Below are 24260 nucleotides of genomic sequence, written 5' to 3'. Positions count from 1 at the left end.
TGCGATATGTTCTCTGTGAAAATCTACGATTACACGACAGAATACTTTGAAACTTCGAATGTTAGTGTATTTGTGCTAGCCGCAATGTTTGCAAACACGACACTGATTGGCCTTTCGGGGTAATAAAACTCACGTTGATTGGTTGAAATCTCTGTATTATGATTGGACTGATCTGGAAGTTACTTTCACAGCTTTCGATCCCTTTTTGGACTGAAGCTAAAGATTGTTCACCCCAAGCTAACAATTGGCACAATTTGTTTCTATTCTGATAGTGTCAGCGAAAATTTGACATAAGACCAAAAAAAATAATAATCAAGAGTAATGCAGAACTTAATAATAATCTTTATTCAAATAATAAATAATTGTTTAATCAACAGTCTGACACGAAATTAATAATTGACAGGAAATGTAAATTAAAGAGCAAAATAGAAGAAGAAAAAGAGAAAAAAAAACATCATCCATCCATTTTCATCAATAGCCAGTGGTATAGAAATGCAGCCGTTTTCTTAGTGTGTGTAGCCAGTTTCTCGTATAGACATGCTTACTATAGTACACAATTGTCACTCGTCTCAGTGTCTTAAAACAAAGAGAACACTTTTTATCCTCTCTATAGTCTTTGTGTTCTCTCTAGCTATACAGTGTCTGTATTCTCTAGTCTCTGTATCATGTAAAGCCATGATATTCTCTATATAGTATACTGCACGCATACTGGGAAACTTGCACATTGTTGAAGTATTCTTTATTGTTTATATACGAATTTTGCAAATACAAAGGATTTGAGCTAAAAAATAATCTACACAACTATAAACATACGCATAAGTACTTTGTATAGGAATACAAAATATATATTATATATCTAAGAGAATGTGACAGCAGAAGAGGAAGAAAAGAATTCACATAGATCACAGTTAGACAGACAACGAACGAACGAACGAACGAACGAACGAACGAACGAACGAACGAACGAACGAACGAATATATATTATATAAAAATAAGGTCATAGATTGTAATGTGTGTGCTTATATAGTATAATATATAGGACTGCAACTAAATTTACACCAAAAATATATGCAATATTGACCACTAACAACTATGAGTTTTTCTTCCTCTCGTGCTTGCGCATTTTCATCGAATCTACGTTTATATATAGTTGTTTATTTTCTTGGACTTTTATAGGGGAAAAAAAGAAACTCGTACTGTTCTTCATTTTTTTTCCACATCAAATATTGTTATATATATAATAAGAAAGTAGACATCTGTATGCTGTTTATAAAGAAAAGGAAAAATAAAGAGATAAAGACAAGAGAAATGGAGGGAGTGAGCTATGTTTGAGATTGCACAACAAAGTCAGATTCTTTTTGAAAAATGTTGGTGGCCCTGAAAAGGGCCGTTGTAAGTGAAGTTTCTGTAGTGTTGACTTTACTTGGCAGCTTTCTGTGTCTTCTTTGGCAGAAGTACAGCCTGGATGTTTGGTAAAACACCACCTTGTGCAATGGTTACACCAGAGAGAAGTTTGTTCAATTCTTCGTCGTTTCTGATGGCCAACTGGAGATGACGGGGGATGATTCTGCTCTTCTTGTTGTCACGGGCAGCATTTCCTGCCAACTCCAAAACCTCAGCTGCTAAGTATTCCAAGACAGCGGCAAGGTAGACTGGTGCTCCGGCACCAACTCTCTCGGCGTAGTTTCCTTTCCTCAAAAGTCTGTGGATACGACCTACTGGGAACTGAAGTCCGGCACGGGATGACCTAGACTTTGCCTTTGCTTTTGCTTTTCCTCCTTTTCCTCGTCCTGACATTTTGATTTAATACGTTGTTTGACTTGAACAAGTATAAACAATGATTACCCCGTTAGGTGGTATTTTACTATTTATACCCGCAAAACGGATTGAAAGATGTTTCAGTTCTAAACCAATCAAATCATCGCTTCTTCCAGGTAGTTAGGTTGAATGTTAGAAGGTGCTCTCTCCGAAGTTCGCGTTAAGTAAAAACTTTCAATCCGTTTTGCCGAGTATAAATAGAAATTTTTATTTACGGCCATCATTCACTGATTACATTTCAGAGAGTATACATCTGTCAAAAATGCCACCAAAAGTTGGAACCAAAGGAGCCAAAAAGGCCGTAACAAAGGCAAAGACTGCCAGACCCGGCGGTGACAAGAAAAGGAGGAGGAAGAGGAGAGAATCCTATGCCATCTACATCTACAAAGTCTTGAGACAGGTGCACCCAGACACTGGAGTATCCTCAAAGGCTATGTCTATCATGAACAGTTTTGTCAACGATATCTTTGAGAGAATCGCTGCAGAAGCTTCCCGTCTCGCTCACTACAACAAGAGATCTACCATCACATCTCGGGAGATCCAGACTGCAGTTCGTCTGCTCCTACCCGGTGAATTGGCCAAGCACGCTGTCAGTGAAGGTACCAAAGCCGTCACAAAGTACACCAGCAGCAAGTAAACAACGAGAAGTTTAACTTCACAAACGGCCCTTTTCAGGGCCACCAATATTTTTCAAAAAGAGTCTTATTATTGTTGTACATAACAAACTTCTAAATGAAGCTGTGTCCCACCCCAAAATGACAAATTTATTTATATCTGAATTCTGTCTTTTTGTCTTTCTTTCTTTCTTTCTTCTTTTCTCTTCTTTATTCTTCATTTTATTAGCCGATTTGAAAAAATATACATACACCAGAATTTAACCTTTTCACGGGTTATACATTTCTTCCCTCTTTTTTTGGGGGGGAGGGGGTCTAGAATCGAACTATACTTGAATATGTATTGAAACATTATATAAAAAAATATCACGAACAGATTAAATTCACACATACGTCGACAGAGAGAAAAAAGGGGGAGGGGGATTGTTTTAGGATATAAAAACAATATAACTAGAGTTTGACAATGGAGGAAAAATCAGCAATATATCTTTTACATAAAAGAATACATATGAAATAAAGAATAAAAATGTTATTTACATTCAAAAATCAGGAATCATATTGTATCCAAAGCCTTGCTGGTCTTTTTTTAATAGGCTTAAATAAAAATAGTGAAAAGAAATTAAAAAAAATAAACGAATAAAAGAAAAAGGAAAGTAAAGAAAGTTGGACAGGAGAAAGCTATGGTTTTCTTTTTAAGTACAACAAATGCAGATTCTTTTTGAAAAATGTTGGTGGCCCTGAAAAGGGCCGTTGTATTTGTATTTTTCAGCTGGCTGTTTAACCTCCGAATCCGTAAAGGGTACGGCCTTGACGTTTCAGGGCGTAGACAACATCCATGGCGGTGACAGTTTTCCTCTTTGCATGCTCAGTGTATGTGACAGCATCACGGATGACATTTTCCAAAAAGACTTTCAAGACACCACGTGTTTCTTCGTAGATAAGACCAGAGATACGTTTGACACCACCTCGTCTTGCTAAACGACGGATTGCTGGTTTGGTGATACCTTGGATATTATCACGCAACACCTTCCTGTGACGTTTGGCGCCTCCTTTACCTAGACCTTTTCCTCCTTTACCTCTTCCTGACATGTTGTTTGCTTTTTGAAGTTCGATAAAACGAATGACAACTATATCCAAATTATGCTATATATCTGATGAACGCGGCCCTAAAAGAAATACCACTGAATTTTTGATAGGTTGGACCTGATTGGTTGTTTTCGTCTAAATCGGGGAGGTAACTCTGTAGGAATTCTGTACACTTTCAATCCACTTCTCTGAAAATATGTGAAAATAAAATATTTCAAACTGTATACAAATAAAAATACAAAGATTATAAGAGATGGACCAAATAACTAATGATCTCCATCATCAATTAATACTTCTTATATTTTCCAATGTGAAAGAGATTTATTTCCTTTTACTTAAAATACAAGAACATATCACACTGCATACATAAGCAGGAGTTAACAATGTGCAATTGCAATATAAAAACAATTAGTTTAAAGAAAATCTTTTTATACAGTATTTTTCTTGTTCAAAAGATACAGTTTCAGAGATAGTCCACTGCAGCTCTGCAGACTTAAGAGAGTAAAAGCAAAACTAATCTACAGCATACCAGTCAGTTATTTAAGCATGGACAGATAGACTTGTAAATAAAAACAGGTGTGCATGATAATTTTTCTCAAAATCACCTTTACCAGTTTCAATAAAGATGTCCCGGGAAATTCACATTTCAAACATGTTATTATTACATGTATACAATCAATGCTCATCTTTTAACAACTAATTAGGAATCTTTCTAAATTTAGCAGCTACTTTATACATGTAGTCATAGGTTTTTGAAATGTACACAGTGCAGCCTCACTTTTTAAATACCACAATTGGTACATCATTGAATGAATGAATTATTGCGCCTTGTCTATTTTTCTCCACCAATGGGAAAAAAAGATTCATCCGCACACATGTTCACATCATTTATAAGGCACATAGAGCACCCAAAATAGATGCATTTTAAGCACAAAATAAAGGTATTCAAGAAAAAGTTCTTTCTGTAACACACAATTGATGGAGACAAAGTTTTCAATGAGAATTTAAGGTGGACTACTTGGACCCGTACCGAAAATATATTTCAGAAATATAAAATAATTGAATCTTCTCATGTTGTCACAGTAGAATACACAATATGAGTAAAAATTACATACAAAAAGCATCTAAAAAATAAGTGAGAAAATAAGACCGAGAAAAATGCAATTTAGAGAAAAATATAACCACAGAAATTAGAAAGAAATACATTTTAATAATTCTGTAATTAGAAGATGGATTGTATTGTTCTTGGAGTATGTTTTTTCTTACCTTTTTTTTTTTATTTAAATGTATACATGTATGTTAATTTTTTCAGGAGGGTATACCAGAAAATGTATAACATTCTTGTTTTTTCCCGAAGGATTTGGAAGAATTAGATAAATAAAAAATATGTATGTCTCTCTCTCTATTTATCCTTTTATTTATTTTCTTTGCATGTTTTGAAATAAGTTTCTCTATATTTTTCTCCTATCAATACAGTAACCTGACTTGTCTAATCTTAAGTGCAAAAAAAAAAGATAATAAGAAAGAAGAATAAAGAGAGATGTGGAGAGAAAGAAAAATAAAGAAAGATGTGGAGAGGGGGTTTCAGCTATTTTTGATTTTGATGTACAACATATTCAGACTCTTTTTGGAAAATATTGGTGGCCCTTAAAAGGGCCGTTATTGTATAGAGTAAAGGTCAGTTTAAGCACGTTCTCCACGGATTCTGCGAGCCAACTGGATGTCTTTGGGCATGATGGTGACTCTCTTGGCGTGGATTGCACACAAGTTGGTGTCCTCGAAAAGACCAACGAGGTAAGCTTCACTGGCTTCCTGGAGGGCCATAACGGCAGAGCTCTGGAAACGTAGATCAGTCTTGAAGTCTTGAGCAATTTCACGAACTAATCTCTGGAAGGGGAGTTTCCTGATGAGGAGTTCAGTACTTTTCTGGTATCTTCTGATCTCACGAAGAGCGACTGTTCCTGGCCTGTATCTATGTGGCTTCTTTACTCCACCAGTGGCAGGTGCGCTCTTACGGGCGGCCTTGGTGGCAAGTTGTTTTCTTGGAGCTTTTCCTCCAGTGGATTTACGGGCGGTCTGCTTTGTACGAGCCATTGCGATATGTTCTCTGTGAAAATCTACGATTACACGACAGAATACTTTGAAACTTCGAATGTTAGTGTATTTGTGCTAGCCGCAATGTTTGCAAACACGACACTGATTGGCCTTTCGGGGTAATAAAACTCACGTTGATTGGTTGAAATCTCTGTATTATGATTGGACTGATCTGGAAGTTACTTTCACAGCTTTCGATCCCTTTTTGGACTGAAGCTAAAGATTGTTCACCCCAAGCTAACAATTGGCACAATTTGTTTCTATTCTGATAGTGTCAGCGAAAATTTGACATAAGACCAAAAAAAATAATAATCAAGAGTAATGCAGAACTTAATAATAATCTTTATTCAAATAATAAATAATTGTTTAATCAACAGTCTGACACGAAATTAATAATTGACAGGAAATGTAAATTAAAGAGCAAAATAGAAGAAGAAAAAGAGAAAAAAAAACATCATCCATCCATTTTCATCAATAGCCAGTGGTATAGAAATGCAGCCGTTTTCTTAGTGTGTGTAGCCAGTTTCTCGTATAGACATGCTTACTATAGTACACAATTGTCACTCGTCTCAGTGTCTTAAAACAAAGAGAACACTTTTTATCCTCTCTATAGTCTTTGTGTTCTCTCTAGCTATACAGTGTCTGTATTCTCTAGTCTCTGTATCATGTAAAGCCATGATATTCTCTATATAGTATACTGCACGCATACTGGGAAACTTGCACATTGTTGAAGTATTCTTTATTGTTTATATACGAATTTTGCAAATACAAAGGATTTGAGCTAAAAAATAATCTACACAACTATAAACATACGCATAAGTACTTTGTATAGGAATACAAAATATATATTATATATCTAAGAGAATGTGACAGCAGAAGAGGAAGAAAAGAATTCACATAGATCACAGTTAGACAGACAACGAACGAACGAACGAACGAACGAACGAACGAACGAACGAACGAACGAACGAACGAATATATATTATATAAAAATAAGGTCATAGATTGTAATGTGTGTGCTTATATAGTATAATATATAGGACTGCAACTAAATTTACACCAAAAATATATGCAATATTGACCACTAACAACTATGAGTTTTTCTTCCTCTCGTGCTTGCGCATTTTCATCGAATCTACGTTTATATATAGTTGTTTATTTTCTTGGACTTTTATAGGGGAAAAAAAGAAACTCGTACTGTTCTTCATTTTTTTTCCACATCAAATATTGTTATATATATAATAAGAAAGTAGACATCTGTATGCTGTTTATAAAGAAAAGGAAAAATAAAGAGATAAAGACAAGAGAAATGGAGGGAGTGAGCTATGTTTGAGATTGCACAACAAAGTCAGATTCTTTTTGAAAAATGTTGGTGGCCCTGAAAAGGGCCGTTGTAAGTGAAGTTTCTGTAGTGTTGACTTTACTTGGCAGCTTTCTGTGTCTTCTTTGGCAGAAGTACAGCCTGGATGTTTGGTAAAACACCACCTTGTGCAATGGTTACACCAGAGAGAAGTTTGTTCAATTCTTCGTCGTTTCTGATGGCCAACTGGAGATGACGGGGGATGATTCTGCTCTTCTTGTTGTCACGGGCAGCATTTCCTGCCAACTCCAAAACCTCAGCTGCTAAGTATTCCAAGACAGCGGCAAGGTAGACTGGTGCTCCGGCACCAACTCTCTCGGCGTAGTTTCCTTTCCTCAAAAGTCTGTGGATACGACCTACTGGGAACTGAAGTCCGGCACGGGATGACCTAGACTTTGCCTTTGCTTTTGCTTTTCCTCCTTTTCCTCGTCCTGACATTTTGATTTAATACGTTGTTTGACTTGAACAAGTATAAACAATGATTACCCCGTTAGGTGGTATTTTACTATTTATACCCGCAAAACGGATTGAAAGATGTTTCAGTTCTAAACCAATCAAATCATCGCTTCTTCCAGGTAGTTAGGTTGAATGTTAGAAGGTGCTCTCTCCGAAGTTCGCGTTAAGTAAAAACTTTCAATCCGTTTTGCCGAGTATAAATAGAAATTTTTATTTACGGCCATCATTCACTGATTACATTTCAGAGAGTATACATCTGTCAAAAATGCCACCAAAAGTTGGAACCAAAGGAGCCAAAAAGGCCGTAACAAAGGCAAAGACTGCCAGACCCGGCGGTGACAAGAAAAGGAGGAGGAAGAGGAGAGAATCCTATGCCATCTACATCTACAAAGTCTTGAGACAGGTGCACCCAGACACTGGAGTATCCTCAAAGGCTATGTCTATCATGAACAGTTTTGTCAACGATATCTTTGAGAGAATCGCTGCAGAAGCTTCCCGTCTCGCTCACTACAACAAGAGATCTACCATCACATCTCGGGAGATCCAGACTGCAGTTCGTCTGCTCCTACCCGGTGAATTGGCCAAGCACGCTGTCAGTGAAGGTACCAAAGCCGTCACAAAGTACACCAGCAGCAAGTAAACAACGAGAAGTTTAACTTCACAAACGGCCCTTTTCAGGGCCACCAATATTTTTCAAAAAGAGTCTTATTATTGTTGTACATAACAAACTTCTAAATGAAGCTGTGTCCCACCCCAAAATGACAAATTTATTTATATCTGAATTCTGTCTTTTTGTCTTTCTTTCTTTCTTTCTTCTTTTCTCTTCTTTATTCTTCATTTTATTAGCCGATTTGAAAAAATATACATACACCAGAATTTAACCTTTTCACGGGTTATACATTTCTTCCCTCTTTTTTTGGGGGGGAGGGGGTCTAGAATCGAACTATACTTGAATATGTATTGAAACATTATATAAAAAAATATCACGAACAGATTAAATTCACACATACGTCGACAGAGAGAAAAAAGGGGGAGGGGGATTGTTTTAGGATATAAAAACAATATAACTAGAGTTTGACAATGGAGGAAAAATCAGCAATATATCTTTTACATAAAAGAATACATATGAAATAAAGAATAAAAATGTTATTTACATTCAAAAATCAGGAATCATATTGTATCCAAAGCCTTGCTGGTCTTTTTTTAATAGGCTTAAATAAAAATAGTGAAAAGAAATTAAAAAAAATAAACGAATAAAAGAAAAAGGAAAGTAAAGAAAGTTGGACAGGAGAAAGCTATGGTTTTCTTTTTAAGTACAACAAATGCAGATTCTTTTTGAAAAATGTTGGTGGCCCTGAAAAGGGCCGTTGTATTTGTATTTTTCAGCTGGCTGTTTAACCTCCGAATCCGTAAAGGGTACGGCCTTGACGTTTCAGGGCGTAGACAACATCCATGGCGGTGACAGTTTTCCTCTTTGCATGCTCAGTGTATGTGACAGCATCACGGATGACATTTTCCAAAAAGACTTTCAAGACACCACGTGTTTCTTCGTAGATAAGACCAGAGATACGTTTGACACCACCTCGTCTTGCTAAACGACGGATTGCTGGTTTGGTGATACCTTGGATATTATCACGCAACACCTTCCTGTGACGTTTGGCGCCTCCTTTACCTAGACCTTTTCCTCCTTTACCTCTTCCTGACATGTTGTTTGCTTTTTGAAGTTCGATAAAACGAATGACAACTATATCCAAATTATGCTATATATCTGATGAACGCGGCCCTAAAAGAAATACCACTGAATTTTTGATAGGTTGGACCTGATTGGTTGTTTTCGTCTAAATCGGGGAGGTAACTCTGTAGGAATTCTGTACACTTTCAATCCACTTCTCTGAAAATATGTGAAAATAAAATATTTCAAACTGTATACAAATAAAAATACAAAGATTATAAGAGATGGACCAAATAACTAATGATCTCCATCATCAATTAATACTTCTTATATTTTCCAATGTGAAAGAGATTTATTTCCTTTTACTTAAAATACAAGAACATATCACACTGCATACATAAGCAGGAGTTAACAATGTGCAATTGCAATATAAAAACAATTAGTTTAAAGAAAATCTTTTTATACAGTATTTTTCTTGTTCAAAAGATACAGTTTCAGAGATAGTCCACTGCAGCTCTGCAGACTTAAGAGAGTAAAAGCAAAACTAATCTACAGCATACCAGTCAGTTATTTAAGCATGGACAGATAGACTTGTAAATAAAAACAGGTGTGCATGATAATTTTTCTCAAAATCACCTTTACCAGTTTCAATAAAGATGTCCCGGGAAATTCACATTTCAAACATGTTATTATTACATGTATACAATCAATGCTCATCTTTTAACAACTAATTAGGAATCTTTCTAAATTTAGCAGCTACTTTATACATGTAGTCATAGGTTTTTGAAATGTACACAGTGCAGCCTCACTTTTTAAATACCACAATTGGTACATCATTGAATGAATGAATTATTGCGCCTTGTCTATTTTTCTCCACCAATGGGAAAAAAAGATTCATCCGCACACATGTTCACATCATTTATAAGGCACATAGAGCACCCAAAATAGATGCATTTTAAGCACAAAATAAAGGTATTCAAGAAAAAGTTCTTTCTGTAACACACAATTGATGGAGACAAAGTTTTCAATGAGAATTTAAGGTGGACTACTTGGACCCGTACCGAAAATATATTTCAGAAATATAAAATAATTGAATCTTCTCATGTTGTCACAGTAGAATACACAATATGAGTAAAAATTACATACAAAAAGCATCTAAAAAATAAGTGAGAAAATAAGACCGAGAAAAATGCAATTTAGAGAAAAATATAACCACAGAAATTAGAAAGAAATACATTTTAATAATTCTGTAATTAGAAGATGGATTGTATTGTTCTTGGAGTATGTTTTTTCTTACCTTTTTTTTTTTATTTAAATGTATACATGTATGTTAATTTTTTCAGGAGGGTATACCAGAAAATGTATAACATTCTTGTTTTTTCCCGAAGGATTTGGAAGAATTAGATAAATAAAAAATATGTATGTCTCTCTCTCTATTTATCCTTTTATTTATTTTCTTTGCATGTTTTGAAATAAGTTTCTCTATATTTTTCTCCTATCAATACAGTAACCTGACTTGTCTAATCTTAAGTGCAAAAAAAAAAGATAATAAGAAAGAAGAATAAAGAGAGATGTGGAGAGAAAGAAAAATAAAGAAAGATGTGGAGAGGGGGTTTCAGCTATTTTTGATTTTGATGTACAACATATTCAGACTCTTTTTGGAAAATATTGGTGGCCCTTAAAAGGGCCGTTATTGTATAGAGTAAAGGTCAGTTTAAGCACGTTCTCCACGGATTCTGCGAGCCAACTGGATGTCTTTGGGCATGATGGTGACTCTCTTGGCGTGGATTGCACACAAGTTGGTGTCCTCGAAAAGACCAACGAGGTAAGCTTCACTGGCTTCCTGGAGGGCCATAACGGCAGAGCTCTGGAAACGTAGATCAGTCTTGAAGTCTTGAGCAATTTCACGAACTAATCTCTGGAAGGGGAGTTTCCTGATGAGGAGTTCAGTACTTTTCTGGTATCTTCTGATCTCACGAAGAGCGACTGTTCCTGGCCTGTATCTATGTGGCTTCTTTACTCCACCAGTGGCAGGTGCGCTCTTACGGGCGGCCTTGGTGGCAAGTTGTTTTCTTGGAGCTTTTCCTCCAGTGGATTTACGGGCGGTCTGCTTTGTACGAGCCATTGCGATATGTTCTCTGTGAAAATCTACGATTACACGACAGAATACTTTGAAACTTCGAATGTTAGTGTATTTGTGCTAGCCGCAATGTTTGCAAACACGACACTGATTGGCCTTTCGGGGTAATAAAACTCACGTTGATTGGTTGAAATCTCTGTATTATGATTGGACTGATCTGGAAGTTACTTTCACAGCTTTCGATCCCTTTTTGGACTGAAGCTAAAGATTGTTCACCCCAAGCTAACAATTGGCACAATTTGTTTCTATTCTGATAGTGTCAGCGAAAATTTGACATAAGACCAAAAAAAATAATAATCAAGAGTAATGCAGAACTTAATAATAATCTTTATTCAAATAATAAATAATTGTTTAATCAACAGTCTGACACGAAATTAATAATTGACAGGAAATGTAAATTAAAGAGCAAAATAGAAGAAGAAAAAGAGAAAAAAAAACATCATCCATCCATTTTCATCAATAGCCAGTGGTATAGAAATGCAGCCGTTTTCTTAGTGTGTGTAGCCAGTTTCTCGTATAGACATGCTTACTATAGTACACAATTGTCACTCGTCTCAGTGTCTTAAAACAAAGAGAACACTTTTTATCCTCTCTATAGTCTTTGTGTTCTCTCTAGCTATACAGTGTCTGTATTCTCTAGTCTCTGTATCATGTAAAGCCATGATATTCTCTATATAGTATACTGCACGCATACTGGGAAACTTGCACATTGTTGAAGTATTCTTTATTGTTTATATACGAATTTTGCAAATACAAAGGATTTGAGCTAAAAAATAATCTACACAACTATAAACATACGCATAAGTACTTTGTATAGGAATACAAAATATATATTATATATCTAAGAGAATGTGACAGCAGAAGAGGAAGAAAAGAATTCACATAGATCACAGTTAGACAGACAACGAACGAACGAACGAACGAACGAACGAACGAACGAACGAACGAACGAACGAACGAACGAATATATATTATATAAAAATAAGGTCATAGATTGTAATGTGTGTGCTTATATAGTATAATATATAGGACTGCAACTAAATTTACACCAAAAATATATGCAATATTGACCACTAACAACTATGAGTTTTTCTTCCTCTCGTGCTTGCGCATTTTCATCGAATCTACGTTTATATATAGTTGTTTATTTTCTTGGACTTTTATAGGGGAAAAAAAGAAACTCGTACTGTTCTTCATTTTTTTTCCACATCAAATATTGTTATATATATAATAAGAAAGTAGACATCTGTATGCTGTTTATAAAGAAAAGGAAAAATAAAGAGATAAAGACAAGAGAAATGGAGGGAGTGAGCTATGTTTGAGATTGCACAACAAAGTCAGATTCTTTTTGAAAAATGTTGGTGGCCCTGAAAAGGGCCGTTGTAAGTGAAGTTTCTGTAGTGTTGACTTTACTTGGCAGCTTTCTGTGTCTTCTTTGGCAGAAGTACAGCCTGGATGTTTGGTAAAACACCACCTTGTGCAATGGTTACACCAGAGAGAAGTTTGTTCAATTCTTCGTCGTTTCTGATGGCCAACTGGAGATGACGGGGGATGATTCTGCTCTTCTTGTTGTCACGGGCAGCATTTCCTGCCAACTCCAAAACCTCAGCTGCTAAGTATTCCAAGACAGCGGCAAGGTAGACTGGTGCTCCGGCACCAACTCTCTCGGCGTAGTTTCCTTTCCTCAAAAGTCTGTGGATACGACCTACTGGGAACTGAAGTCCGGCACGGGATGACCTAGACTTTGCCTTTGCTTTTGCTTTTCCTCCTTTTCCTCGTCCTGACATTTTGATTTAATACGTTGTTTGACTTGAACAAGTATAAACAATGATTACCCCGTTAGGTGGTATTTTACTATTTATACCCGCAAAACGGATTGAAAGATGTTTCAGTTCTAAACCAATCAAATCATCGCTTCTTCCAGGTAGTTAGGTTGAATGTTAGAAGGTGCTCTCTCCGAAGTTCGCGTTAAGTAAAAACTTTCAATCCGTTTTGCCGAGTATAAATAGAAATTTTTATTTACGGCCATCATTCACTGATTACATTTCAGAGAGTATACATCTGTCAAAAATGCCACCAAAAGTTGGAACCAAAGGAGCCAAAAAGGCCGTAACAAAGGCAAAGACTGCCAGACCCGGCGGTGACAAGAAAAGGAGGAGGAAGAGGAGAGAATCCTATGCCATCTACATCTACAAAGTCTTGAGACAGGTGCACCCAGACACTGGAGTATCCTCAAAGGCTATGTCTATCATGAACAGTTTTGTCAACGATATCTTTGAGAGAATCGCTGCAGAAGCTTCCCGTCTCGCTCACTACAACAAGAGATCTACCATCACATCTCGGGAGATCCAGACTGCAGTTCGTCTGCTCCTACCCGGTGAATTGGCCAAGCACGCTGTCAGTGAAGGTACCAAAGCCGTCACAAAGTACACCAGCAGCAAGTAAACAACGAGAAGTTTAACTTCACAAACGGCCCTTTTCAGGGCCACCAATATTTTTCAAAAAGAGTCTTATTATTGTTGTACATAACAAACTTCTAAATGAAGCTGTGTCCCACCCCAAAATGACAAATTTATTTATATCTGAATTCTGTCTTTTTGTCTTTCTTTCTTTCTTTCTTCTTTTCTCTTCTTTATTCTTCATTTTATTAGCCGATTTGAAAAAATATACATACACCAGAATTTAACCTTTTCACGGGTTATACATTTCTTCCCTCTTTTTTTGGGGGGGAGGGGGTCTAGAATCGAACTATACTTGAATATGTATTGAAACATTATATAAAAAAATATCACGAACAGATTAAATTCACACATACGTCGACAGAGAGAAAAAAGGGGGAGGGGGATTGTTTTAGGATATAAAAACAATATAACTAGAGTTTGACAATGGAGGAAAAATCAGCAATATATCTTTTACATAAAAGAATACATATGAAATAAAGAATAAAAATGTTATTTACATTCAAAAATCAGGAATCATATTGTATCCAAAGCCTTGCTGGTCTTTTTTTAATAGGCTTAAATAAAAATAGTGAAAAGAAATTAAAAAAAATAAACGAATAAAAGAAAAAGGAAAGTAAAGAAAGTTGGACAGGAGAAAGCTATGGTTTTCTTTTTAAGTACAACAAATGCAGATTCTTTTTGAAAAATGTTGGTGGCCCTGAAAAGGGCCGTTGTATTTGTATTTTTCAGCTGGCTGTTTAACCTCCGAATCCGTAAAGGGTACGGCCTTGACGTTTCAGGGCGTAGACAACATCCATGGCGGTGACAGTTTTCCTCTTTGCATGCTCAGTGTATGTGACAGCATCACGGATGACATTTTCCAAAAAGACTTTCAAGACACCACGTGTTTCTTCGTAGATAAGACCAGAGATACGTTTGACACCACCTCGTCTTGCTAAACGACGGATTGCTGGTTTGGTGATACCTTGGATATTATCACGCAACACCTTCCTGTGACGTTTGGCGCCTCCTTTACCTAGACCTTTTCCTCCTTTACCTCTTCCTGACATGTTGTTTGCTTTTTGAAGTTCGATAAAACGAATGACAACTATATCCAAATTATGCTATATATCTGATGAACGCGGCCCTAAAAGAAATACCACTGAATTTTTGATAGGTTGGACCTGATTGGTTGTTTTCGTCTAAATCGGGGAGGTAACTCTGTAGGAATTCTGTACACTTTCAATCCACTTCTCTGAAAATATGTGAAAATAAAATATTTCAAACTGTATACAAATAAAAATACAAAGATTATAAGAGATGGACCAAATAACTAATGATCTCCATCATCAATTAATACTTCTTATATTTTCCAATGTGAAAGAGATTTATTTCCTTTTACTTAAAATACAAGAACATATCACACTGCATACATAAGCAGGAGTTAACAATGTGCAATTGCAATATAAAAACAATTAGTTTAAAGAAAATCTTTTTATACAGTATTTTTCTTGTTCAAAAGATACAGTTTCAGAGATAGTCCACTGCAGCTCTGCAGACTTAAGAGAGTAAAAGCAAAACTAATCTACAGCATACCAGTCAGTTATTTAAGCATGGACAGATAGACTTGTAAATAAAAACAGGTGTGCATGATAATTTTTCTCAAAATCACCTTTACCAGTTTCAATAAAGATGTCCCGGGAAATTCACATTTCAAACATGTTATTATTACATGTATACAATCAATGCTCATCTTTTAACAACTAATTAGGAATCTTTCTAAATTTAGCAGCTACTTTATACATGTAGTCATAGGTTTTTGAAATGTACACAGTGCAGCCTCACTTTTTAAATACCACAATTGGTACATCATTGAATGAATGAATTATTGCGCCTTGTCTATTTTTCTCCACCAATGGGAAAAAAAGATTCATCCGCACACATGTTCACATCATTTATAAGGCACATAGAGCACCCAAAATAGATGCATTTTAAGCACAAAATAAAGGTATTCAAGAAAAAGTTCTTTCTGTAACACACAATTGATGGAGACAAAGTTTTCAATGAGAATTTAAGGTGGACTACTTGGACCCGTACCGAAAATATATTTCAGAAATATAAAATAATTGAATCTTCTCATGTTGTCACAGTAGAATACACAATATGAGTAAAAATTACATACAAAAAGCATCTAAAAAATAAGTGAGAAAATAAGACCGAGAAAAATGCAATTTAGAGAAAAATATAACCACAGAAATTAGAAAGAAATACATTTTAATAATTCTGTAATTAGAAGATGGATTGTATTGTTCTTGGAGTATGTTTTTTCTTACCTTTTTTTTTTTATTTAAATGTATACATGTATGTTAATTTTTTCAGGAGGGTATACCAGAAAATGTATAACATTCTTGTTTTTTCCCGAAGGATTTGGAAGAATTAGATAAATAAAAAATATGTATGTCTCTCTCTCTATTTATCCTTTTATTTATTTTCTTTGCATGTTTTGAAATAAGTTTCTCTATATTTTTCTCCTATCAATACAGTAACCTGACTTGTCTAATCTTAAGTGCAAAAAAAAAAGATAATAAGAAAGAAGAATAAAGAGAGATGTGGAGAGAAAGAAAAATAAAGAAAGATGTGGAGAGGGGGTTTCAGCTATTTTTGATTTTGATGTACAACATATTCAGACTCTTTTTGGAAAATATTGGTGGCCCTTAAAAGGGCCGTTATTGTATAGAGTAAAGGTCAGTTTAAGCACGTTCTCCACGGATTCTGCGAGCCAACTGGATGTCTTTGGGCATGATGGTGACTCTCTTGGCGTGGATTGCACACAAGTTGGTGTCCTCGAAAAGACCAACGAGGTAAGCTTCACTGGCTTCCTGGAGGGCCATAACGGCAGAGCTCTGGAAACGTAGATCAGTCTTGAAGTCTTGAGCAATTTCACGAACTAATCTCTGGAAGGGGAGTTTCCTGATGAGGAGTTCAGTACTTTTCTGGTATCTTCTGATCTCACGAAGAGCGACTGTTCCTGGCCTGTATCTATGTGGCTTCTTTACTCCACCAGTGGCAGGTGCGCTCTTACGGGCGGCCTTGGTGGCAAGTTGTTTTCTTGGAGCTTTTCCTCCAGTGGATTTACGGGCGGTCTGCTTTGTACGAGCCATTGCGATATGTTCTCTGTGAAAATCTACGATTACACGACAGAATACTTTGAAACTTCGAATGTTAGTGTATTTGTGCTAGCCGCAATGTTTGCAAACACGACACTGATTGGCCTTTCGGGGTAATAAAACTCACGTTGATTGGTTGAAATCTCTGTATTATGATTGGACTGATCTGGAAGTTACTTTCACAGCTTTCGATCCCTTTTTGGACTGAAGCTAAAGATTGTTCACCCCAAGCTAACAATTGGCACAATTTGTTTCTATTCTGATAGTGTCAGCGAAAATTTGACATAAGACCAAAAAAAATAATAATCAAGAGTAATGCAGAACTTAATAATAATCTTTATTCAAATAATAAATAATTGTTTAATCAACAGTCTGACACGAAATTAATAATTGACAGGAAATGTAAATTAAAGAGCAAAATAGAAGAAGAAAAAGAGAAAAAAAAACATCATCCATCCATTTTCATCAATAGCCAGTGGTATAGAAATGCAGCCGTTTTCTTAGTGTGTGTAGCCAGTTTCTCGTATAGACATGCTTACTATAGTACACAATTGTCACTCGTCTCAGTGTCTTAAAACAAAGAGAACACTTTTTATCCTCTCTATAGTCTTTGTGTTCTCTCTAGCTATACAGTGTCTGTATTCTCTAGTCTCTGTATCATGTAAAGCCATGATATTCTCTATATAGTATACTGCACGCATACTGGGAAACTTGCACATTGTTGAAGTATTCTTTATTGTTTATATACGAATTTTGCAAATACAAAGGATTTGAGCTAAAAAATAATCTACACAACTATAAACATACGCATAAGTACTTTGTATAGGAATACAAAATATATATTATATATCTAAGAGAATGTGACAGCAGAAGAGGAAGAAAAGAATTCACATAGATCACAGTTAGACAGACAACGAACGAACGAACGAACGAACGAACGAACGAACGAACGAACGAACGAACGAACGAATATATATTATATAAAAATAAGGTCATAGATTGTAATGTGTGTGCTTATATAGTATAATATATAGGACTGCAACTAAATTTACACCAAAAATATATGCAATATTGACCACTAACAACTATGAGTTTTTCTTCCTCTCGTGCTTGCGCATTTTCATCGAATCTACGTTTATATATAGTTGTTTATTTTCTTGGACTTTTATAGGGGAAAAAAAGAAACTCGTACTGTTCTTCATTTTTTTTCCACATCAAATATTGTTATATATATAATAAGAAAGTAGACATCTGTATGCTGTTTATAAAGAAAAGGAAAAATAAAGAGATAAAGACAAGAGAAATGGAGGGAGTGAGCTATGTTTGAGATTGCACAACAAAGTCAGATTCTTTTTGAAAAATGTTGGTGGCCCTGAAAAGGGCCGTTGTAAGTGAAGTTTCTGTAGTGTTGACTTTACTTGGCAGCTTTCTGTGTCTTCTTTGGCAGAAGTACAGCCTGGATGTTTGGTAAAACACCACCTTGTGCAATGGTTACACCAGAGAGAAGTTTGTTCAATTCTTCGTCGTTTCTGATGGCCAACTGGAGATGACGGGGGATGATTCTGCTCTTCTTGTTGTCACGGGCAGCATTTCCTGCCAACTCCAAAACCTCAGCTGCTAAGTATTCCAAGACAGCGGCAAGGTAGACTGGTGCTCCGGCACCAACTCTCTCGGCGTAGTTTCCTTTCCTCAAAAGTCTGTGGATACGACCTACTGGGAACTGAAGTCCGGCACGGGATGACCTAGACTTTGCCTTTGCTTTTGCTTTTCCTCCTTTTCCTCGTCCTGACATTTTGATTTAATACGTTGTTTGACTTGAACAAGTATAAACAATGATTACCCCGTTAGGTGGTATTTTACTATTTATACCCGCAAAACGGATTGAAAGATGTTTCAGTTCTAAACCAATCAAATCATCGCTTCTTCCAGGTAGTTAGGTTGAATGTTAGAAGGTGCTCTCTCCGAAGTTCGCGTTAAGTAAAAACTTTCAATCCGTTTTGCCGAGTATAAATAGAAATTTTTATTTACGGCCATCATTCACTGATTACATTTCAGAGAGTATACATCTGTCAAAAATGCCACCAAAAGTTGGAACCAAAGGAGCCAAAAAGGCCGTAACAAAGGCAAAGACTGCCAGACCCGGCGGTGACAAGAAAAGGAGGAGGAAGAGGAGAGAATCCTATGCCATCTACATCTACAAAGTCTTGAGACAGGTGCACCCAGACACTGGAGTATCCTCAAAGGCTATGTCTATCATGAACAGTTTTGTCAACGATATCTTTGAGAGAATCGCTGCAGAAGCTTCCCGTCTCGCTCACTACAACAAGAGATCTACCATCACATCTCGGGAGATCCAGACTGCAGTTCGTCTGCTCCTACCCGGTGAATTGGCCAAGCACGCTGTCAGTGAAGGTACCAAAGCCGTCACAAAGTACACCAGCAGCAAGTAAACAACGAGAAGTTTAACTTCACAAACGGCCCTTTTCAGGGCCACCAATATTTTTCAAAAAGAGTCTTATTATTGTTGTACATAACAAACTTCTAAATGAAGCTGTGTCCCACCCCAAAATGACAAATTTATTTATATCTGAATTCTGTCTTTTTGTCTTTCTTTCTTTCTTTCTTCTTTTCTCTTCTTTATTCTTCATTTTATTAGCCGATTTGAAAAAATATACATACACCAGAATTTAACCTTTTCACGGGTTATACATTTCTTCCCTCTTTTTTTGGGGGGGAGGGGGTCTAGAATCGAACTATACTTGAATATGTATTGAAACATTATATAAAAAAATATCACGAACAGATTAAATTCACACATACGTCGACAGAGAGAAAAAAGGGGGAGGGGGATTGTTTTAGGATATAAAAACAATATAACTAGAGTTTGACAATGGAGGAAAAATCAGCAATATATCTTTTACATAAAAGAATACATATGAAATAAAGAATAAAAATGTTATTTACATTCAAAAATCAGGAATCATATTGTATCCAAAGCCTTGCTGGTCTTTTTTTAATAGGCTTAAATAAAAATAGTGAAAAGAAATTAAAAAAAATAAACGAATAAAAGAAAAAGGAAAGTAAAGAAAGTTGGACAGGAGAAAGCTATGGTTTTCTTTTTAAGTACAACAAATGCAGATTCTTTTTGAAAAATGTTGGTGGCCCTGAAAAGGGCCGTTGTATTTGTATTTTTCAGCTGGCTGTTTAACCTCCGAATCCGTAAAGGGTACGGCCTTGACGTTTCAGGGCGTAGACAACATCCATGGCGGTGACAGTTTTCCTCTTTGCATGCTCAGTGTATGTGACAGCATCACGGATGACATTTTCCAAAAAGACTTTCAAGACACCACGTGTTTCTTCGTAGATAAGACCAGAGATACGTTTGACACCACCTCGTCTTGCTAAACGACGGATTGCTGGTTTGGTGATACCTTGGATATTATCACGCAACACCTTCCTGTGACGTTTGGCGCCTCCTTTACCTAGACCTTTTCCTCCTTTACCTCTTCCTGACATGTTGTTTGCTTTTTGAAGTTCGATAAAACGAATGACAACTATATCCAAATTATGCTATATATCTGATGAACGCGGCCCTAAAAGAAATACCACTGAATTTTTGATAGGTTGGACCTGATTGGTTGTTTTCGTCTAAATCGGGGAGGTAACTCTGTAGGAATTCTGTACACTTTCAATCCACTTCTCTGAAAATATGTGAAAATAAAATATTTCAAACTGTATACAAATAAAAATACAAAGATTATAAGAGATGGACCAAATAACTAATGATCTCCATCATCAATTAATACTTCTTATATTTTCCAATGTGAAAGAGATTTATTTCCTTTTACTTAAAATACAAGAACATATCACACTGCATACATAAGCAGGAGTTAACAATGTGCAATTGCAATATAAAAACAATTAGTTTAAAGAAAATCTTTTTATACAGTATTTTTCTTGTTCAAAAGATACAGTTTCAGAGATAGTCCACTGCAGCTCTGCAGACTTAAGAGAGTAAAAGCAAAACTAATCTACAGCATACCAGTCAGTTATTTAAGCATGGACAGATAGACTTGTAAATAAAAACAGGTGTGCATGATAATTTTTCTCAAAATCACCTTTACCAGTTTCAATAAAGATGTCCCGGGAAATTCACATTTCAAACATGTTATTATTACATGTATACAATCAATGCTCATCTTTTAACAACTAATTAGGAATCTTTCTAAATTTAGCAGCTACTTTATACATGTAGTCATAGGTTTTTGAAATGTACACAGTGCAGCCTCACTTTTTAAATACCACAATTGGTACATCATTGAATGAATGAATTATTGCGCCTTGTCTATTTTTCTCCACCAATGGGAAAAAAAGATTCATCCGCACACATGTTCACATCATTTATAAGGCACATAGAGCACCCAAAATAGATGCATTTTAAGCACAAAATAAAGGTATTCAAGAAAAAGTTCTTTCTGTAACACACAATTGATGGAGACAAAGTTTTCAATGAGAATTTAAGGTGGACTACTTGGACCCGTACCGAAAATATATTTCAGAAATATAAAATAATTGAATCTTCTCATGTTGTCACAGTAGAATACACAATATGAGTAAAAATTACATACAAAAAGCATCTAAAAAATAAGTGAGAAAATAAGACCGAGAAAAATGCAATTTAGAGAAAAATATAACCACAGAAATTAGAAAGAAATACATTTTAATAATTCTGTAATTAGAAGATGGATTGTATTGTTCTTGGAGTATGTTTTTTCTTACCTTTTTTTTTTTATTTAAATGTATACATGTATGTTAATTTTTTCAGGAGGGTATACCAGAAAATGTATAACATTCTTGTTTTTTCCCGAAGGATTTGGAAGAATTAGATAAATAAAAAATATGTATGTCTCTCTCTCTATTTATCCTTTTATTTATTTTCTTTGCATGTTTTGAAATAAGTTTCTCTATATTTTTCTCCTATCAATACAGTAACCTGACTTGTCTAATCTTAAGTGCAAAAAAAAAAGATAATAAGAAAGAAGAATAAAGAGAGATGTGGAGAGAAAGAAAAATAAAGAAAGATGTGGAGAGGGGGTTTCAGCTATTTTTGATTTTGATGTACAACATATTCAGACTCTTTTTGGAAAATATTGGTGGCCCTTAAAAGGGCCGTTATTGTATAGAGTAAAGGTCAGTTTAAGCACGTTCTCCACGGATTCTGCGAGCCAACTGGATGTCTTTGGGCATGATGGTGACTCTCTTGGCGTGGATTGCACACAAGTTGGTGTCCTCGAAAAGACCAACGAGGTAAGCTTCACTGGCTTCCTGGAGGGCCATAACGGCAGAGCTCTGGAAACGTAGATCAGTCTTGAAGTCTTGAGCAATTTCACGAACTAATCTCTGGAAGGGGAGTTTCCTGATGAGGAGTTCAGTACTTTTCTGGTATCTTCTGATCTCACGAAGAGCGACTGTTCCTGGCCTGTATCTATGTGGCTTCTTTACTCCACCAGTGGCAGGTGCGCTCTTACGGGCGGCCTTGGTGGCAAGTTGTTTTCTTGGAGCTTTTCCTCCAGTGGATTTACGGGCGGTCTGCTTTGTACGAGCCATTGCGATATGTTCTCTGTGAAAATCTACGATTACACGACAGAATACTTTGAAACTTCGAATGTTAGTGTATTTGTGCTAGCCGCAATGTTTGCAAACACGACACTGATTGGCCTTTCGGGGTAATAAAACTCACGTTGATTGGTTGAAATCTCTGTATTATGATTGGACTGATCTGGAAGTTACTTTCACAGCTTTCGATCCCTTTTTGGACTGAAGCTAAAGATTGTTCACCCCAAGCTAACAATTGGCACAATTTGTTTCTATTCTGATAGTGTCAGCGAAAATTTGACATAAGACCAAAAAAAATAATAATCAAGAGTAATGCAGAACTTAATAATAATCTTTATTCAAATAATAAATAATTGTTTAATCAACAGTCTGACACGAAATTAATAATTGACAGGAAATGTAAATTAAAGAGCAAAATAGAAGAAGAAAAAGAGAAAAAAAAACATCATCCATCCATTTTCATCAATAGCCAGTGGTATAGAAATGCAGCCGTTTTCTTAGTGTGTGTAGCCAGTTTCTCGTATAGACATGCTTACTATAGTACACAATTGTCACTCGTCTCAGTGTCTTAAAACAAAGAGAACACTTTTTATCCTCTCTATAGTCTTTGTGTTCTCTCTAGCTATACAGTGTCTGTATTCTCTAGTCTCTGTATCATGTAAAGCCATGATATTCTCTATATAGTATACTGCACGCATACTGGGAAACTTGCACATTGTTGAAGTATTCTTTATTGTTTATATACGAATTTTGCAAATACAAAGGATTTGAGCTAAAAAATAATCTACACAACTATAAACATACGCATAAGTACTTTGTATAGGAATACAAAATATATATTATATATCTAAGAGAATGTGACAGCAGAAGAGGAAGAAAAGAATTCACATAGATCACAGTTAGACAGACAACGAACGAACGAACGAACGAACGAACGAACGAACGAACGAACGAACGAACGAACGAATATATATTATATAAAAATAAGGTCATAGATTGTAATGTGTGTGCTTATATAGTATAATATATAGGACTGCAACTAAATTTACACCAAAAATATATGCAATATTGACCACTAACAACTATGAGTTTTTCTTCCTCTCGTGCTTGCGCATTTTCATCGAATCTACGTTTATATATAGTTGTTTATTTTCTTGGACTTTTATAGGGGAAAAAAAGAAACTCGTACTGTTCTTCATTTTTTTTCCACATCAAATATTGTTATATATATAATAAGAAAGTAGACATCTGTATGCTGTTTATAAAGAAAAGGAAAAATAAAGAGATAAAGACAAGAGAAATGGAGGGAGTGAGCTATGTTTGAGATTGCACAACAAAGTCAGATTCTTTTTGAAAAATGTTGGTGGCCCTGAAAAGGGCCGTTGTAAGTGAAGTTTCTGTAGTGTTGACTTTACTTGGCAGCTTTCTGTGTCTTCTTTGGCAGAAGTACAGCCTGGATGTTTGGTAAAACACCACCTTGTGCAATGGTTACACCAGAGAGAAGTTTGTTCAATTCTTCGTCGTTTCTGATGGCCAACTGGAGATGACGGGGGATGATTCTGCTCTTCTTGTTGTCACGGGCAGCATTTCCTGCCAACTCCAAAACCTCAGCTGCTAAGTATTCCAAGACAGCGGCAAGGTAGACTGGTGCTCCGGCACCAACTCTCTCGGCGTAGTTTCCTTTCCTCAAAAGTCTGTGGATACGACCTACTGGGAACTGAAGTCCGGCACGGGATGACCTAGACTTTGCCTTTGCTTTTGCTTTTCCTCCTTTTCCTCGTCCTGACATTTTGAT

General features: G+C 36.0%; 9 protein-coding genes across 9 annotated transcripts; 2 read left to right on the top strand and 7 right to left on the bottom strand.

The window, feature by feature from the left end:
• Positions 1-1420: 1420 nt before the first annotated feature.
• On the bottom strand, positions 1421-1798 carry LOC134684479 (histone H2A). Its single transcript, XM_063543765.1, has one exon. The coding sequence runs from the start codon at positions 1796-1798 to the stop codon at positions 1421-1423; it is 378 nt and encodes a 125-aa protein (XP_063399835.1).
• Positions 1799-2081: 283 nt separating this feature from the next.
• On the top strand, positions 2082-2456 carry LOC134684478 (histone H2B-like). Its single transcript, XM_063543764.1, has one exon. It carries the CDS (start codon positions 2082-2084, stop codon positions 2454-2456), a length of 375 nt encoding a protein of 124 aa, XP_063399834.1.
• Positions 2457-3210: 754 nt separating this feature from the next.
• Positions 3211-9135, bottom strand: LOC134684477 (uncharacterized). Its single transcript, XM_063543763.1, has 4 exons — positions 8829-9135; positions 7073-7404; positions 5211-5688; positions 3211-3530 (listed from the first exon to the last, which is right to left on the bottom strand). The coding sequence occupies exons 1-4, from the start codon at positions 9133-9135 to the stop codon at positions 3211-3213; spliced, it is 1437 nt and encodes a 478-aa protein (XP_063399833.1).
• Positions 9136-10815: 1680 nt separating this feature from the next.
• On the bottom strand, positions 10816-11226 carry LOC134684476 (histone H3). The gene has a single exon (XM_063543762.1). It carries the CDS (start codon positions 11224-11226, stop codon positions 10816-10818), a length of 411 nt encoding a protein of 136 aa, XP_063399832.1.
• A 1424-nt stretch (positions 11227-12650) lies between these two features.
• Positions 12651-13028, bottom strand: LOC134684475 (histone H2A). Its single transcript, XM_063543761.1, has one exon. The coding sequence runs from the start codon at positions 13026-13028 to the stop codon at positions 12651-12653; it is 378 nt and encodes a 125-aa protein (XP_063399831.1).
• A 283-nt stretch (positions 13029-13311) lies between these two features.
• LOC134684474 (histone H2B-like) lies at positions 13312-13686 on the top strand. Its single transcript, XM_063543760.1, has one exon. The coding sequence runs from the start codon at positions 13312-13314 to the stop codon at positions 13684-13686; it is 375 nt and encodes a 124-aa protein (XP_063399830.1).
• Positions 13687-14440: 754 nt separating this feature from the next.
• On the bottom strand, positions 14441-20365 carry LOC134684472 (uncharacterized). The gene is made up of 4 exons (XM_063543759.1): positions 20059-20365; positions 18303-18634; positions 16441-16918; positions 14441-14760 (listed from the first exon to the last, which is right to left on the bottom strand). Exons 1-4 carry the CDS (start codon positions 20363-20365, stop codon positions 14441-14443), a joined length of 1437 nt encoding a protein of 478 aa, XP_063399829.1.
• A 1680-nt stretch (positions 20366-22045) lies between these two features.
• Positions 22046-22456, bottom strand: LOC134684471 (histone H3). The gene has a single exon (XM_063543757.1). It carries the CDS (start codon positions 22454-22456, stop codon positions 22046-22048), a length of 411 nt encoding a protein of 136 aa, XP_063399827.1.
• Positions 22457-23876: 1420 nt separating this feature from the next.
• On the bottom strand, positions 23877-24254 carry LOC134684470 (histone H2A). The gene has a single exon (XM_063543756.1). The coding sequence runs from the start codon at positions 24252-24254 to the stop codon at positions 23877-23879; it is 378 nt and encodes a 125-aa protein (XP_063399826.1).
• Between the last annotated feature and the right edge of the window lie 6 nt (positions 24255-24260).

Source organism: Mytilus trossulus, chromosome 9 (genome assembly GCF_036588685.1).
Source record: "Mytilus trossulus isolate FHL-02 chromosome 9, PNRI_Mtr1.1.1.hap1, whole genome shotgun sequence".
NCBI classification, from domain to species: Eukaryota; Metazoa; Mollusca; class Bivalvia; order Mytilida; family Mytilidae; genus Mytilus; species Mytilus trossulus.
This window is presented reverse-complemented; position numbering and strand designations above follow the sequence as displayed.